A 17,052-nucleotide genomic window follows, 5' to 3' on the forward strand; every position below is an offset into this window, starting at 1 on the left:
CTCTTTTGTCACCAAAGTAGTTTACCGAGGGGCATTTTGTAGCGATCTCTATTGGATTGTGCATGTTATCGAGAGGTCCAGGGTCTGTCTGTTTCAGCTCGGATAAAAGCAAACGTCTAGATTTTCAGCTTGTTTCTATAGGAATTGGTATGGTGAAATTATTCAAAATCAATATAAACACATAATTGGTTGAGTCTTCGTGATAGAAGAAATTCGTCACTTCATAGATTATAAACCATATAGACGCCTCCATCTTCCTCCACGTATAACTATGATACTCAAATCCTCTTCATAACTAGATTTTCCTCACAGTCAGATTTTAGTCAGATTTTCTTAAGAAAAGCTCATTGGAAAAATCTGCATAAATTCAATACTCATTTTATTCTAAAATAAACATACATTATATTTTTCAGAGTTAAACATTGTTTAAGTTTTATATGGAAAATAGCATCGATATTTATATCTTTAATAATTTTATTGTAAAAGTATATATTCCATAAATATTAGTACTTATATGTATATATTTGACCAACTTACATTTGGTTCCTTGATAAAAGAGATGTACACTTAATTTGGATCACATATTTTTTTCATGAATCTTATTGTCCAACCATAGTTTTTCCCCTTTTGTGACAGGTGTAGTTTTGAATATTTCTCATCAGGGAATACGTGGCGCCGAAGACGAATGGTTTGAGAGGCCTGGCGCATATCGGATCTAAACAAATCGAGAAAACTCTAGAGGTGACATAATTTGCAAGTTGCTTGGGTGGTAACTAATTTTCTTCGAGGAGCTGATTGGGTGGTAATGTCTTGATGAGAAGTTTCAGGGATTCCATGATACTGGCAAAAGAGGGTCGTCTCCAGGGCTCCCTGAGTAAGCAATTAAAATGGTCCATCAAAACAAGTTCGATGGTTGAGTAATGAGAAAATGCATAATAGCACGTATGTTAGTATTACACCTGACCCAGCAGGACTCGATTACTGCCGCCACTTTCGGATCAACGCTGCTTGGGATCTCAAGCCTTTGTCCCTTGAAACCAACCGCTGCAACGACCTGCAAGTAAAATTGTACGTATTTTTTAACAAAAAAGAGAGAACTTAAGGATTTTCTCCATGGGGTATATCTAAAGCTAGAAAACGTCAATGTGATACTGTGATGCATAAAGCATGAGATGCAAACCTGAGCTGGATTTAAATTACTCCATGGCTGCTGCAATGTCATAAGCTCCCATAAGATTACACCGAAGCTGTAAACATCAGACTTCTCATTTGAGGGCTCGTCTCGTAGAACTTCTGGTGCCATCCACTCAGGCTAGATAGCATGGCACAGAATAACACTTAGCCACATAGAATTGCGTAACAAAACAAAATACACTAAACGGAACAATATAACTTACAGTCCCTGCTGCAGTCTTGGAAGACAGAAATGTGTTTGCCTTCAATCTGGAGAGACCAAAGTCACAGACCTGCAGAATAAGAGAAGTGAAGACATGACATTACACAGGTAGAAAGATGGTCATTGAATTCTAATGGTAAACAAACTACACTGCACTTTATCCCTTTGTTTTTTTTTTGTGATGAGACCTAATCATAATAAACATAACAACTATAGCTTATAGCAAAAATATTACGAAAATATAAGTGATGAATCATAAAGTTATAAATTTTAATACTGTGATATCGTTAAGTCACTGAAGGCAAGCTTTTTCCTAATGAAAGTAAAAGCAATATCGGAAATTTCATACTTTCACAGTGTACTTTTTGTCAACCAACAGGTTTGGTGACTTAAGATCCCGGTGGACTATTGGAGGATTACGCTTATGAAGATAGTTCATCCCTTTTGCCTGTACATAGAAGATGCAAACAATAGAGTATTAAACGACGATTGCTTCAATTTCAACTGAAAGGCCAATGTCAGCTTTATTGAAGTATATAGCGGTGCCATAGCCCTGATACTATAGCAGGAGGATAATGGCAGCAACACACTGCTGCAGAACAGCATAAGTAGCAGCTTAGTGGACCCTTCCATGACCCTCTATGGTCGCCTACAGCTTATAGTACGTAGCCATGCTTCAGTGCCAATATATCTCAGCTTTCGTATATGATCTTTCTCATTGCATTCTAACCATCTTTTGTTTCTGATCATTACTCAAGGACTTCAGATGAACATAAAACCCAAAATTGATAGCTTCACGCTTATGAAAATCTAACCAAACATGTGATGCCTGCAAACATGTTTCACTACAAACACACATCTCCCCTATGCTCCATAGTTTCACTAAGGGGCCGTTTGGATCTTTCATTTTGATGGAATTGGAATCTACTTAATAGAGTAGACTATTTGGTTTGAAATTTTGTATTCCACCACTTTCCAAAGTTTAGATATAAACCTATCTCAAATTCATCGGATGAGTGGGAGGAAATTGATTTTATGCATCACTACTTAATGTTTCTACTCTGTAACTTATAACACTCTCTTATAAAAGCTTATTCGGTCCACCTGAGGAAAATTCCGTTAGGATGGATGAGGCTCGAATTGATGACATCCCTCAAGTAACCCAACAGGAAAATGAATTCTTGGTTGCAGCCTTCACAGAAAAGGAAGTAAAAGAAGCAATTTTTCAGATGGAACATAATAAAGCACCAGGGCCAGATGGCTTCCCAATAGAGTTTTATCAAACTTTTTGGGAGGTCATAAAAGAGGACTTAACGACTTTATTTACAAAATTTTATAATGGATCCTTACCATTATATAGTCTAAACTTTGGGACTATTATCTTAATACCTAAGTGTAAGGATGTTTATTAAATTCAACAATATAGACCCATTTGTCTACTAAATGTAAGCTTCAAGATATTTACTAAAGTGACGACGAATAGAGTCACTGTAATTGCTCAAAAAGTAATTAGTCCGATACAAACTGCCTTCTTGCCGGGCAGAAATATCATGGAAGGGGTGATAGTTTTATATGAAACAATTCATGAGATGCATAGGAAGAAACAAAATGGAGTCATTCTAAAAATCGATTTTGAGAAGGCATATGACAAGATAAATTGGTCTTTTGTACAACAGGCCCTAAGAATGAAAGGCTTCACTAAAAAATGGCAACAATGGGTAGCATCTTTCATGCAAGGAGGGCATGTGGCTATAAAAGTTAATAACCAAATTGGCTCCAATTTTCAAATAAAGAAAGGTGTCAGATAGGGAGATCCATTATCACCAATTCTGTTTAATATTGTAGTTGATATGTTAGCTATCTTAGTAAAGAGAGCAAAATTAGCCAACCAAATTTCAGGTGTCATCCCTCATTTAGTAGAAGATGGTTTATCCATCTTACAATATGCAGATGATACTATTATTTTTATGGACCATAACTTGGACCAAGCCAGGAATTTAAAACTGCTGTTATGTGCTTTTGAGAAGCTTTCTGGTCTCAAGATAAATTTCCATAAGAGTGAAATATTTTGTTTTGATCAGGCTAAAGACTCAGAAACTCAATATGTACAACTATTTGGTTGTCGACATGGTTCTTTTCCTTTTAGATACCTTGGTATCCCTATGCACGTTAGAATATTGAGAAATGTGGAGTGGAAAACAGTAGAGGAGAGAATAGAGAAGAAGCTTAGTAGTTGGAAAGGAAAATATCTATCCTTTGGTGGTAGATTGGTCTTAATAAACTCTGTCTTAACAAGCCTAACTATGTTCATGCTCTCTTTTTTTTAAGTTCCAAAAGGAGTACTACAAAAAATAGAGTATTATAGATCTAGGTTCTTTTGGCAGAGCGATAATCAAAAGAAGAAATATAGGTTGATAAAATGGAACATTATTTGTCAACCGAAAGACCAAGGAGGGCTAGGAATTCAAAACATTGAGATTAAGAATAAATGTTTGTTAGCCAAATGGTTATGGAAATTAATTAATGAGGAAGGGCTATGGCAACAAATACTTAGAAATAAGTATTGCAAAAATTACCCAATTGGAATAATTGAAAGGAAGCCAGGCGACTCTCATTTTTGGTCAGGACTTATGAAAGTCAAAGACCAATTCATGAGATTCAGATCCTTTCAACTAAACAATGGTCAGCAAATCCGGTTTTGGGAAGATGTTTGGATCGGTAATGTTTCTTTTCAGCAAAAATACCCGTCATTATATAATATAGTGAGGAAGAAGAATGATATTGTAGCTTCTGTTCTCAGTTCTGTCCCGTTAAATGTATCTTTTAGACGGTCATTGCAAGATAATAATCTTCGAAATTGGAATGAGCTGGTTATGAGTATAATGCATATTCAGCTCAATGATAATAAGGATACATTTAAATGGAATTTGAAAGCTAATAGAATCTTTACAGTTCATTCTATGTATCTTGCTGTTATTAATAATGGGGTGGTTGAAAGAAACAAAATGATTTGGAAGCTTAAGATGCCTTTAAAGATTAAGATTTTCATGTGGTATATGTATAAGGGAGTAACTCTAACTAAAGATAATCTTGCTAAATGAAATTGGAATGGAAACAAGCAATGCGTTTATTGCTTAGCTAATGAGTCAATTCAACATTTGTTTTTTCAGTGCAAAAATGCACGTTTTATATGGGGTTTAGTCCAAATATGTTTTGGGTTGAAACAACCACATAACACAATGCATATGTTCAGTTCGTGGCTTAATGGGATTGGAGGTAGATTGAAACAACTTCTACTAGTGGGTGCATCGGCGATTTGTTGGGCAATATGGCTTAGTAGAAATGATGTGGTTTTTGATAAATCTCCAATGAAAACATTTATGCAGGTAATTTACAGGGGAACTTATTGGTTCCGCTTCTAGAGTCAAATGCAGAAGGCTGAAGATGATAAAGAGTTGATAAAGACAGCGTGTCTGAAGATGGAGAATGTCGTCATGGAGATTTTCAGCAAGCATGGATGGAGGTTTACCAATAGGATTTGTAGTTAGGTGCTTTTTATCCAAACTTTGTTTGCTGCAATAACTTGATCAATATGGAGTGTTGAGTATTGTTATAAGGGGTCGTAGCTTCTTTGAAGCCAAGGCTGGATGATTACTTCCATTATCTAAAAAAAACTTATAACACACTCTTTGGCTCGCTCCCCTATAATACAAATGCACACATAAATATCTCTCTCGTATGGCTAACAATAGTATACAAATATATTCTATACAAAACCATATTAGCTTAACTCATCTATGCCTAAATTACGATTATTAGAAAGGAATTCAATTCCAAGGATCTAAACGGACCGCAAGTGTTATTTAAACAAGTTTTTTACCACGTCGAAAGCCATACTCAAGCGGCGGCGCTCCTCCAGATTTTCCCTTGCAGCATGCCTGTGTAAAAGTCTGTATAAGCTACCTCTGCACATAGAAAACAAAAAGGTTAAGTTCTGGAACCTTGGACTAACTCTAGAGGTGCACAGATAGTATATTTCAAAAGGCATTCAGAAAGTAAGGACACACCTTGATAGGTATTCAGTCACAATTGAAAGGTTAGGTGGCTGAGTGACAGCACCCATAAGAAGAACAATGTTCGGATGTCGCAAACTTCTCATAATTGCAACCTACAAAGAAGAATCCTCAATACAGTAAATGATAAATGAACATCACAATGCTACAACAATGCATATATATAGTTCTTCAATGAGGCAACATCTTAAGTATTCAAGGTTCAAAGAATACACTGGACACTTATTTCTAGACAAAAAAATTTAATCCAAATAAGCATCTAACCATAAGTAGGGTACATTATTACATTCCATAATCCATTTGTAGGACATATTCAGAACGCTGTTTGTTAAGCTGCAAAAATACCATGAGAAAAAAGTTCAGCAGGACCTATGTGACTAATATACAACAACATCAAAGTCTTTTAGTCCCAAGCAAGTTAGGGGCAGGTTATAGTTGAAATCCAACAGAAGCCACAAAATCAAGGTTCAAGCACATGTATAGTTGTTTTCATGTGCTCCTATTCAATGCTAAAGCTTTGGATATATTCTATCTTTTCAAATCTTCGTTTACTGTCTCTTCTCATGTCAACTTCGACTTTTTCTCTCTCTTCATATTACTATCACGCCTTAAGAACTCACTGCACACTGGTGCCTCTGCTGGACACGTCTAAACCATCTCAGCTGGTATTCGACAAGCTTTTCTTCAATTTATGCTACCCATAGCCTATCACATGTATCATCATTTCGAACTCGGTCATTTCTTGTATGACTATGTTTTCTGGTCGAGCGACCAGCTGGTCAACCTAGGGGTCCGACCAGGCGACTAATCTCGATTAGTCGACGACTAGGTCGACTAATCGACCTCTGGTCGACCCTAGTCGTCTATTAGTCATCTTGTTCATCCAGGACATATGTGTAGAGTATATATGATATATAAGACCATATATGTATAGAGTATATAACATAGTATATAACTATATATAAAGGGTAAACATGACATGAATTCTGCAATACTCATTTAAGAGAAGATATTTGTTCATCCAACTGAAAACAGTAGCTCCCCAATGACCCTAAAGTAATGCAGGCTTTCAAAACAGCAAAGAAACACTTACTACCACACTACTAGTGACCTAAAGAAGATATTCATCCAACTGAAATTTTATACAGGCTTCGGACCCTGGTCGCCCACAAGCTCTTGATCGAGCGACTAATCGTCCCTAGTCGTCGAATAGTCAGACGACCAGGGCGATCAGGTGTTCTGATCGGGTCGGCTTCCCTAATCGGCCACCCTAAACCGACCAGCCCGACTAATCGCGGTTAGTCGGACGACTTGAAAACATATGTATGACCACAAATCCAATACAATATGCGTGTCCTGCAACATTTATCTGCTAAACATATTGTATTTTTGTAGTCCAATATTCTACACCATACAACATAGTAGGTCTAATCGTCGTCCTACAAAACTTACCTTTAGCTTTTGTGGTACCTCTTGTCACATAGTACACCAGATGTTTGGCGCCATTTCATCCACCTTGCTTTGATTCTATGCCTAAAATCTTCATCAATGTCCTCATCTCTATGTAGTTGATCCTAAATACCGAAAAATATCCTTCCTAGGCACTACTTAACCTTCCAGACTAACATTTGCTTTCTCATATGTAGTAGTGCCGAAGTCACATATCATATATTTTGTTTTAACTTTATCGAGTTAAAAACCTTTAGACTCCAGAGTCTCCCGCCACAACTCCAGTTTCCTATTTACTCTTGCTCGGTTTTCATCAACTACCACTATATTGTCCGCAAAAAGTATAAACCAAGGGATATGTGCACAAAATTCTATCTCGCAGTTATACCTCTCTCAAAAATTCTTTGAGACGCTCTGGATGGAAGTCCTGCTCCATTAGAATTTTTACTGCGACATCCTGGGTTAAAAAATAACCCTGTTAATTGAATCCTTCATCATTGTCAGGTTACTGCTGTAAGCAATGAATTGATAGTGATAAATTAAGGCCACTTGTGCTTATGTCTAAAATGCTGGCTAATATAAGCAGATGAATGTCTTGTTTTGTGACCGGCATAATTAAAATGTCCCATAATGAAATATTGTGTTTATGTGTCTACAGAGATATAGAGAATATCCATTAACCCAAACTGCAAAAAACATGCTTGTGCTAAGTGACAGAAAACATACCGAACCATTCCAATCCGCACGGTGCACAGTACCAAAAGAACCTGGAATTTTTCCTCATTAGTATAATGTAGACAAAACATTTAAATTTCCAAAATATGGCTTTATAATTGTCTTGTTTTCAAGGCATGCCCTAGCAGGTCTACAGGACCTGAAAACCTCGGTTCGGCTAAACTATTAAACTTTGGCTAAAAGAGTAAACATAATAGCGAAAGGGCCTCTAGCGTAATGGTTAAGGCTTTTGAGTAGCACCTCCAGGTCCCGGGTTCGTTTCCCCTCGGGGGGCAAATTTTGGGCTTGGTTTAAAAAATCTCCTCGTGTGCCCCACCCGCTCCCGGGTTACGTCCTGCGCGCCACCCTCCGACCGGGTCGTTGCAGAGTGGGCGGTGACGACCCGTTAGTGATGGGGGGCCAGGGTTCGGGGATTTTTTCGGCCGAGACCATGTTTCGGTCTTTTCTTAATATAGTACCGGGAGGCCGGTCTTTCCCTCCCAGATCGAGTTTTTTTTAAGTAAACATAATGCGATAGAAAAGTGCATGTTGTTATACTATAAAAAAAGAGAATAAACAACCTAAATGCAGCTTGTAAGTACAGAATTTTGGAGGAAACACACCTGCACCAATTTTCTCTTTCAGAACAAGCTCACTCCATGGGATAATCAAGTCTTCTATCTCAAGGGACATATCGCTAAAGGGATCACTTAGTCCAGATTGAGTATCCTCTTGGGAACTGGGAATGTTTTTAATAAAATCAACTTCGGATATTGAAAGATCAACCTTAATTTTTAGATAGAATCTTATCTGAGTACCTCCTCTGCATTATAAAACTCCCATCTTGACTACTGCGTCGAGTACCAGCCTTAAGATGAGTAAAGGTAGCTTGACAATCACTGTTTGTTGCATGTGATGAGTTTAGACCTAGATTTGATCCCATAACCTCATCTAAGTCGATAACCGTTCCTAAAATTATTCAACGTATATATCAAATGTCATTTCCAAGAGATCTTGAATCTTATATTGTTCAGCATGCAGAGAGATACCAGCTGCTGGATCACTGAACATGAGATTTAACGACTGACAATCAAGGAAATATTTCTTGGCAAACAACTTGAAATTATCAGAATTATCAGCTGAGTCATGTTTTGGTGGGCGCAATGGTGAAGAAACAGAGATGGATGATAGTCCATTCAAGAGGGAGTCAGGTTCAGATAAGAATCCCGGGTTCCCAATTAAATCAATTAGACATTCCCTGCACCAGGGAAAAAAGTCAATAACGGACCGTCTACATCTACCAAAATTGACAGCTGCAACATAAACAAAATAAAATCTGGTTAAAATATGCCAAAATTAGAATGCACATCTAAATTTCTTTACTAGAATGACTGCTATATTTTTTGTATTCATCTTATCCTGAAAAGTTTTAAACAGTTGAGAGAAGAGTGTGATATCAGCAGGACCAGCTTCATGCTTATGTATCACTGCAAAATCAACTAGATCTGAGAGATGCATTATGCATATCAATTAGATCTTTCATTTTGAAGATTTATACTGGAAAACTTTCACCAAGTGCACTAAATAAGAATACCATAACATTCACTTAACTATTCTGTTATTCTCGGCAACAACTGCTATGCAAGCAGTCCTTCTGTGCAAGCGTGCAAGCAAATCATCTGATCCATTAGATCGTGATCCAACCGTAGGTCACATTTAACACTTAAACCCTTCCACCACCAGCTCAATAATCTTTATAAAAGAACCCCTAACAAACCATGGTTGTATCTGCGGTTGGATCGTAATCTAATGAATCAGATGATTTGCTTGCACGCTTGCACAGAAGGACTGCTTGCATAACAGTCGTTGCCGTTATTCTCATATTTGTTATAGTCCGCAATAGTACTAAGAGTAAAGCTCATTTGAAAGGATACAACCTGTCATGACCAAAGCGCACCAAGCAAGAAGTGGCAGCACCAGCTTTGCAGTACTTGCATCCCTTCACAATGCGACAGGGCAGATTGATGGAATCCGCCAGGGTCTTTTTGTTTTGCTCGCAACCAAAGCAGGCAGGATCAATGCAAGAAAATGGAATTGACAAGAATAGGGTGACGATAAATAAAATAGCGAATCATATATGATGCTTCAAGGTGAAGCAGCTTTTCTCCTTATAAAATATCAATATGATCGAATTGATACTAGAAAAATATTCATGATATGAGCGTTTGGGAGCGGAGAGAACGAGAAGGCCACACAAGACCAGCTTAGAGTCTTAGCAAAGAGATAATTGCAACTACATCATAGAAAGGAAGACAAGTAATATTGTGCCATAAAATATTGTGCTGGAGTGACATGTCAGTATCTGCTCAGTACACAATGTACGATCAAGAAGCAAGATCACCTTGAACAGTAATGCTCGGTGGCAACAAAAGCCAACTGATAACTTTCCGATGGGAAGTACAACAGACCCTGAGCTAATCTTCAGGAACCCAACAGAGTCTCTCCACCGGGGACCCAACTCGTGTTCCTCGGTAGCTGCTACCGATCCCCTTCGACGGAAACGTTCACGTAAGATAGCGAGCACACAAATGAGAAATGCAGTTGCATTACTCACCCCATCTTCGTGGACACAACGGCAGCGAGTCGAGTGGCGATCTCCTTGGAGTCGGTACGGTTCAGAGAAACGTCAATGGCCATGCTTATCAGCTGCCTCAGGTCATAGTCCGCCACTTTATCTACGATGACCACCTCGATGGCAGAATCGGTGGGATTGACAGCCTTGAGGGACTCAATAGTGGGGACGCGGCCTCCGTCGTGCAAATCGTTGCAGAGCGTCCATATGAAGGGATCCATCCCCTGGATGAAGTAGAAACCATCCGAGACCTTGTCGGAGTAGGACAAGCAGCCATTGACCTGCGAACGACGCAGTGGTCACTCGGAGAACTCAAGACATATATTCGCCACATTTCAGGCAGCGATGGCCGACGGTAACTGTAAGAGAGGGAGAATGTGCAGACCCAGAAGCGGTGGGAGAGGGATTGAGGCGATGCAATGGGCTGGAGGTGGTCGGCGGCAGCGATGGAGGAGTCGAGGAAGTTGGGGTCCGCAGCGGCGGAGGCCTCGGAGCAGAGGCGGAGCGCGAGGGCGAGCTGGAGGTTGTAGGCCTCCTCCGCCTGCTGCGCCCAGCTCTTGCTGCTGCTGCTCGGTGCGCGGTCCGCGTCGCCCTTGTACCTATATTCCGCGGCGTTGGCGATGGTGAAGGAAACGGTGGAGGATACCTCGCCGTCGTCGCCCCCGACGCTGCTACCGCTAGATTGGCGCTGCAGCGGCAGCCAGTCCGCGACGCCGAGTTGGGGCCTGTTCCTGTGCAGCTGCTGGAACGGCAGCTTCGCGGCAGCGACGGACGCGTCGAACGAGGAGAGCCCGTCGTCGTCGGACGCAGGGGCGGGAGGGTAGTGCGGCGAGCAGCCGTCGTTTCTGACGCTGCTGGGCGGGGAGGACGCGAGGAGGGTGTACGACGCCCCCGCGTTGGATGATGAGGCAGGGGGGCCTCGCCTTCCACCGGCGCTCGACACCGCGTGAGGCCACTTCGCATCCTTCATCATCTGGCGTCTCCGCCCTTGGCGTGCGGCGCCGGTGCAGGTTGAGGTCGCGGCGGGCGACTGCTAAGTGCTAACTCCGCATCAGCCGATCTGTCGATCGCTCCTGGCGTGCGGGCGGCCAGACGCTCGCTTTTCTGCGTGCCCTTTTCACTGCAAGTCTCCAAGCAACTACTAGTTCGCCCTTGGAGGCCTCGCATCTGAAGGAGAGGGACACGCCGACGCGGACGCGGACGCTGACTCGTGGATGGAGTGATGGACGGAGGACTGGTGGCCCAGTGGGGACTGGGGAGTCGCGTCGAAGAGCGGGTGTCTGCCAGTGCCGGGTGCAGCGCGCACGGCACACGGCACGCGGCCGCCGCGGGCGGCGTGCTTGGGATCCTCGGAGCAAGTCGAGAGGAAAGAGAAGGGGGGCAGCACTCTGTCTCTGACACTGCAGTACTGCACTCCGCACTCGGGTCCGATGCGGCAGGTAGACACGGCACGACGAGGACTCGACCGTCGGTATGGGCAAGTGGGAGTGCCCACCATCAAAGGACCGTCAGGTGCATGCATCGCTCTCGCTAGTGGCTCGTCGTGTTCGATCGTTCCGATGAGAACCCGCCTCTGCTGTCTGCTCCCATGGACAGTGACTCGGTGAGCATTTCGTCTCCGTCTCCGAGGTGGATCTTCGCAACAATATTTTGTATTCACATCATATAATCTCTACTAACTATTAAGACAACAGTGTAGACCATTTTCTATGCCCCCGCCTCCCGGTTTGCGCAAGCCCCATCTCCCCCGCGAAAGCTGCAACTGGCTCCCCCGCTGCGACGTGGGCAGGGAGGGTCAGAACTTTGGGTGGCAGATCTGTGCTCACGCGCAGACGACATCGCAGCGACCGAGGGTTACGAGTAGCGAGACGAGAAGTCGAAGTCCAGGCATCCAGGGCCTCCCTTGCTTCCGTCGGCGTCACAGAGCGGAGACACTTACGGGCGCTCGAGGTCGTCGGGATCGGGATCCCCGCGGCGGCTCCTGCGGCAGCCGCGACGGCGAGCAGGGCCAGCGCCGCCACGCCGATCCCCGGGGCACACCGCCCACGCCACATCCCCTGCTCAGCCCACGCGCAACCAGTTCTCCTCGACCCAGATCTCTGCCCCGACCCGTCCTTCTCGCGGCCCACACGACCCGCAAAACCAATTCGGTCGCAAATGAGGCACGGAAGCAGAGGGACAGAGGGGGACGTGCTCACGCGTGAGGAAGTAGGAGACGGCGAAGATGCAGAGCGCCCACCAGACGGTGCGCAGTTTTGCCTCCTCGATCAGATCGTCGTCGCTCTCCATCCTCTTCCGCATCTCGGCCTGCGCGCGCGCCACGGCGCGGCCCGGCCCGTGGGAGGCGGCGAGGGATCCGGTGGGACCGATTAACGGATGTGGAATCCCCGTAACGAGCTCCGCCTTCGCCGGAGAAGAAGGCCGTGCCGGGCGGTGCCGGCGGCGACTCGCCTCCACGGCGATTTTTATTTCTGGGTTATTTTGTCTTTTTTGGAGTTTTCTTAGGATTTGTAGAAACGTGCCCGGGGTCTCGAACCAGCCTGTGTGCTCTGTTGTGAGGCCCACCTAGCGAATGCGTGTAGCCGAATGCCATGTGGGTCCATATAGCCACGCTCCACGCTGACGAGTGGGGCCTTTATGTGATGGTTCGATATTTCCACCGTCCCACGAGGAGAAAATTTGGATTCATGTCATTATGAATCTTAATTCGTTCAAATGACATTATAAAAACACGCTTCACATAAAAATCATTATCTCCACTAACTATTAAGGCAATAGTGTAGACCATTTTCTATGCCCCCGCCTCTCCCTCTGCGCACGCCTCATCTTCCCCCACGAAAGCTGCAACTGCCTCCCCCGCTGCGACGTGAGCAGAGAGCTCCAACAAGACCCTCTAAAGGGTCCTCTACCCTAAATATAAATGATCAAACGGTCCTCTACGCTCTCTAGCAGCGTTCTCTAAACGGTTCTCTAAATTTAGAGGACGTTGCTGGATTCTCTACATATAGAGTTTCTCTAAACAGTCCTCTATCTATTTGAATACTTTAAATAACCGATTTAGCAAAACTAAAATATGTATAATATATTTGAGAGTATGACAAATACGTATGTATAAAAAATAAAAATAAAAAATGTCTATAATATAGATATTTGAGTATAGAGGACGTGATTTAGAGGATGTTGTTGGAGAGGAAGTAGATATAGAGGATAAAATCTTTTAGAGGAGACTGTAAAGGACAGATATAGAGGATGAATATAGAGGACGTTGCTGGAGACAGCCGGCTAGCTCCAGCAAGGCACCCTAAAGGGTTCTGTATCCTAAATATAGAGGATCAAATGGTCCTCTATGTCCTCCAGCAGCGTCCTCTAAACGGTTCTCTAAATTTAGAGGACGTTGTTGGATTTTCTATATATAGAGTTTCTCTAAACGGTCCTCTATCCATTTGAATACTTTAAATAACCGATTTAGCAAAACTGAAATATGTACAATATATTTGAGAGTATGACAAATACGTATATATAAAAAATAAAAAATGTCTCTAATATAGATATTTGAGTATAGAGGACGTGATTTAGAGGACGTTGTTGGAGAGGAAGGAGATATAGAGAATGAAATTTTTTAAAAGAAACTGTAAAGGACGGATATAGAGGATAGATATAGAGAACGTTGCTAGAGACAGCCTCAGAACTTTGGGTGGCAGATCTGTCTATTGCAGAAGTGCTCATGCGCAGACGACATCGCAGCGACCGAGGGTTACGAATAGCGAGACGAGAAGTCGAAGTCCAGGCATCCAGGGCCTCCCTTGCTTCCGTCGGCGTCGCAGAGCAGAGACACTTACGCGCGCTCGAGGTCGTCGGGATCGGGATCCCCCGTGGCGGCTCCTGCGGCAGCCGCGACGGCGAGCAGGGCCAGCGCCGCCACGCCGATCCCGGGGGCACACCGCCCACGCCACATCCCCTACGCAGCCCACGCGCAACTAGGTCTCCTCGACCTAGATCTCTGCCCCGGCCCGTCCTTCTCCTCACGGCCCACACGGCCCCTCCACTCGCACTGCAGCAACCATGACAATAATGACGTGCGGCAGGGTACACGTTCGGGCGCTCCTTCCAGGCATCCAACTTACTCCCTCCAGCTCTGGCCCCCCGCGCTATGAAGGTGTCGTGCAGCTGCGCACAGGTGGATGTGGTCCAGCGCGGGCGGGTGCTTCTCGTAGTGGAAGGTGGCGACGAGGGTGGCGAGGGCGTGGACGTGGTTGACGGAGACGGCGAACTGGTCCTGCAGCATGCGCGCGCGCTCCTCGCACATGCTGACGAGCCCTCCTCCGCCTTGCGCAGCCGCGTGGCGGAAGTAGGAGTGCAGGAACACCCCGAGCGCCGTGGCCCCCAGCACCGCTACGGCGATCAGCTTCGCCTTCAAGGTCCAGTCATTGCCATCCTCCGCGTCCTTCCCCGCCTCCTCCGCCGGCGCCGGCGCCGACACCGCCGCGGCCTCCCCTCCGCCTCCGCCTCCACCTCCCACCCCCATCCCAGAGGCCAAGGCAGGTCCCCACCGCCGCAGCTCTCACATACGCTGCACCGCACGCCACCGACCACTCCTGCTTCCGCCGTCCGGCGCCCACGCTGCCTCCTCTCTGTGAGAATCCGAGCTCTCCTCTCCCGCTGCTTTGATGTGTTATTTTGGTGTGTTTTTTTGTTGGCTTGTGACTTTTCGCGACCGGGGAGAAAGCAGCCAGGCTTCGAGTGAATCGAATTTCCTGGATTTCACGAGATACGTTGCCACTAAAATAACATCGTGGTTATTTTCTCTCTCGACGCTGCGGACGCGCGTGATGGGGTGTGGGCATGGGTCCTGGCCTTTTGCGCCTCACTCCACTCGCCCACCCCACCCTACCCTCGCGCCGTTGTCGGTGGCCGTGGCTTGTGTTGTTGTCCCGTTGCTTTCTAGCCCCCACTCCCTTGTCGTCCGCCGGGCTCGGGCACGAACTGCCGAGCCAACCGGCCACGGGGGCGCATCGTGTACTCTGCACGCCTGGTGATTGGTGAATTCGTTCGGGGTCTCCTAACGTGGTTGGTGGGGCCGAGTGGTCGCGGGCAGTGGTTGAGCAGGTGTGAGCGCGCGTCGCCGTCTCGTGTGTCGTGTGATTTTGTTGCATTGCCTGGCCGGCCGGACGGCCTGCCAGGCGCCAGCCCGTGCCCGCGTAGGCTGGGGCCTAGGGGTGGGAGCCGGGCAGCCGGAGCGGCGGGGAAACGCAAATCTGGCGCGGCCCGGAAAAGGCTGCGACCTGCAAGTGCAAGGGGGAGGGAGTGCGGGAGCATGAGGCAATGGTCATCAACAGTCAACAATGCGCCATGTCCTCGGACAAATCTTTCTGCCGATGTGCTCTGCTTTGCTCCGCTTCGTGGTCGTGGCTGCCATCACTGATGCTCTGTCAAAAACATGGGTGAAGTGCGATTACTGGTCAGGAAACCCTTTCTGTCCCCTCTTCCATTATTCGGTTTGAAAGAGCCTCTGTCTCTCTCTCTCTCACATGAGCACCATGCAATTGATTACTGCACCTTGTTTTTCTTCATACTGAGATTATTGCGCTTTTTTGCCTGGCCCTGGCACTGGCCCCCGAGAAGCCAAGATTATTGCACCGGGCTCGTGTTTGGTTGCAGGACAGTGGAGCAGTAGTTCGTGCGTGCGGCCTCCAAGCGTAGAGTATACTAGATGATTGTTATAAAAGAATTTGTGCGATATTAAGGTCGATAATAAATATGATGTTCGTTCTTATGTAATTATTATGCACTATCATTTTGTCGAATATTTTATATGTCGTTGCAACACACATGCACCTAACTATCATAAAATTTATGTATGGCTAGGATCACAAATGAATTACAAAATATTTTCTTCTAACAATATAACACACATTTATCGTGATATTATATACTCTCGTTACAACGTACGGGTATTTACCTAGTGTACTTCTAAGTTCTAACATAGTACCAAACCAGTTTTTTTTTCTAAATTAACAAAAATAGTAATTAGTGTTTATATTATCAAACAAATCATTATGTTTGTGGTGTAATATATTTTTATTGTGTACGTATGTAATGTCAAAATATTAATATTATTTTTCTTGATCAAATTTGAGACCATTTGATTGACTAAGAAAAGAATTAAAACCAAACAAAATACTTCCTGCTATATATACAAATTTCATTGTCACATTCAATATTAACATAACTTATATTCGAGCTAACTATAATAATTAATTTTATTTATATACCACCTCTGTCCGAAAATATAATTTGCTTTAGATTAAATATGTATTCATTAATTAACCTATGAATATAGTTTATATGTATGTCTATATTCAGTATTGTTTATTGAAATGTGGATAGAAAAAAAGATGGCTAGAAAGAATTATATTTTTAGATGGAGAAAGTATTAAATATGTTAGGATGGTATGATCCTTGTGAAAGACCACATAGCTCAAGGGATGTATAGGTCCTTATGTCTTACATCCTAGTGCTACGAGTTCAAGAATGTAGCAGTCATTGGCCCATATGCTAACTGAATGCTAAAATTTCATAGATGCAATTGTATGCAATATTGAAAGGAAAAAAATCCACCATAACATGTTGATTTGCTAAACAAGGCATTGTAACAAGCATGATATATACTCACTTGGTTCCAATTTATAATCCATTTAACTTGTTTATCCCAAATTTGATCAGCTCGCCTTATTACAGTCATCTCAAATTATCTAAGTCTCATTGTGTTGAATACCAAATTTGGCACC

At 44.0% G+C, this 17,052-nt stretch overlaps 1 protein-coding gene across 8 annotated transcripts; it reads right to left on the bottom strand.

Moving 5' to 3' along the window:
* Positions 1–472: 472 nt before the first annotated feature.
* LOC100191496 (uncharacterized) lies at positions 473–12,818 on the bottom strand. 8 transcript variants are annotated; one of them, NM_001365492.1, is made up of 16 exons: positions 10,650–12,803; positions 10,247–10,545; positions 10,034–10,181; positions 9,570–9,673; positions 8,682–8,890; positions 8,451–8,601; positions 8,256–8,371; positions 7,645–7,685; positions 7,307–7,375; positions 5,464–5,564; positions 5,277–5,361; positions 1,746–1,844; positions 1,398–1,466; positions 1,181–1,312; positions 960–1,054; positions 473–870 (listed from the first exon to the last, which is right to left on the bottom strand). In NM_001365492.1, exons 1-16 carry the CDS (start codon positions 11,235–11,237, stop codon positions 774–776), a joined length of 2,403 nt encoding a protein of 800 aa, NP_001352421.1. In that variant the 5' UTR covers positions 11,238–12,803; the 3' UTR covers positions 473–773. The 8 variants fall into 8 exon arrangements, with proteins under 8 accessions (NP_001352421.1, XP_035823542.1, XP_035823543.1 ...); XM_035967649.1 differs by having other exon boundaries at positions 489–870; positions 12,463–12,818; XM_035967650.1 differs by having other exon boundaries at positions 489–870; positions 12,504–12,747.
* Between the last annotated feature and the right edge of the window lie 4,234 nt (positions 12,819–17,052).

Source organism: Zea mays, chromosome 5 (genome assembly GCF_902167145.1).
Source record: "Zea mays cultivar B73 chromosome 5, Zm-B73-REFERENCE-NAM-5.0, whole genome shotgun sequence".
Lineage (NCBI taxonomy): Eukaryota > Viridiplantae > Streptophyta > Magnoliopsida > Poales > Poaceae > Zea > Zea mays.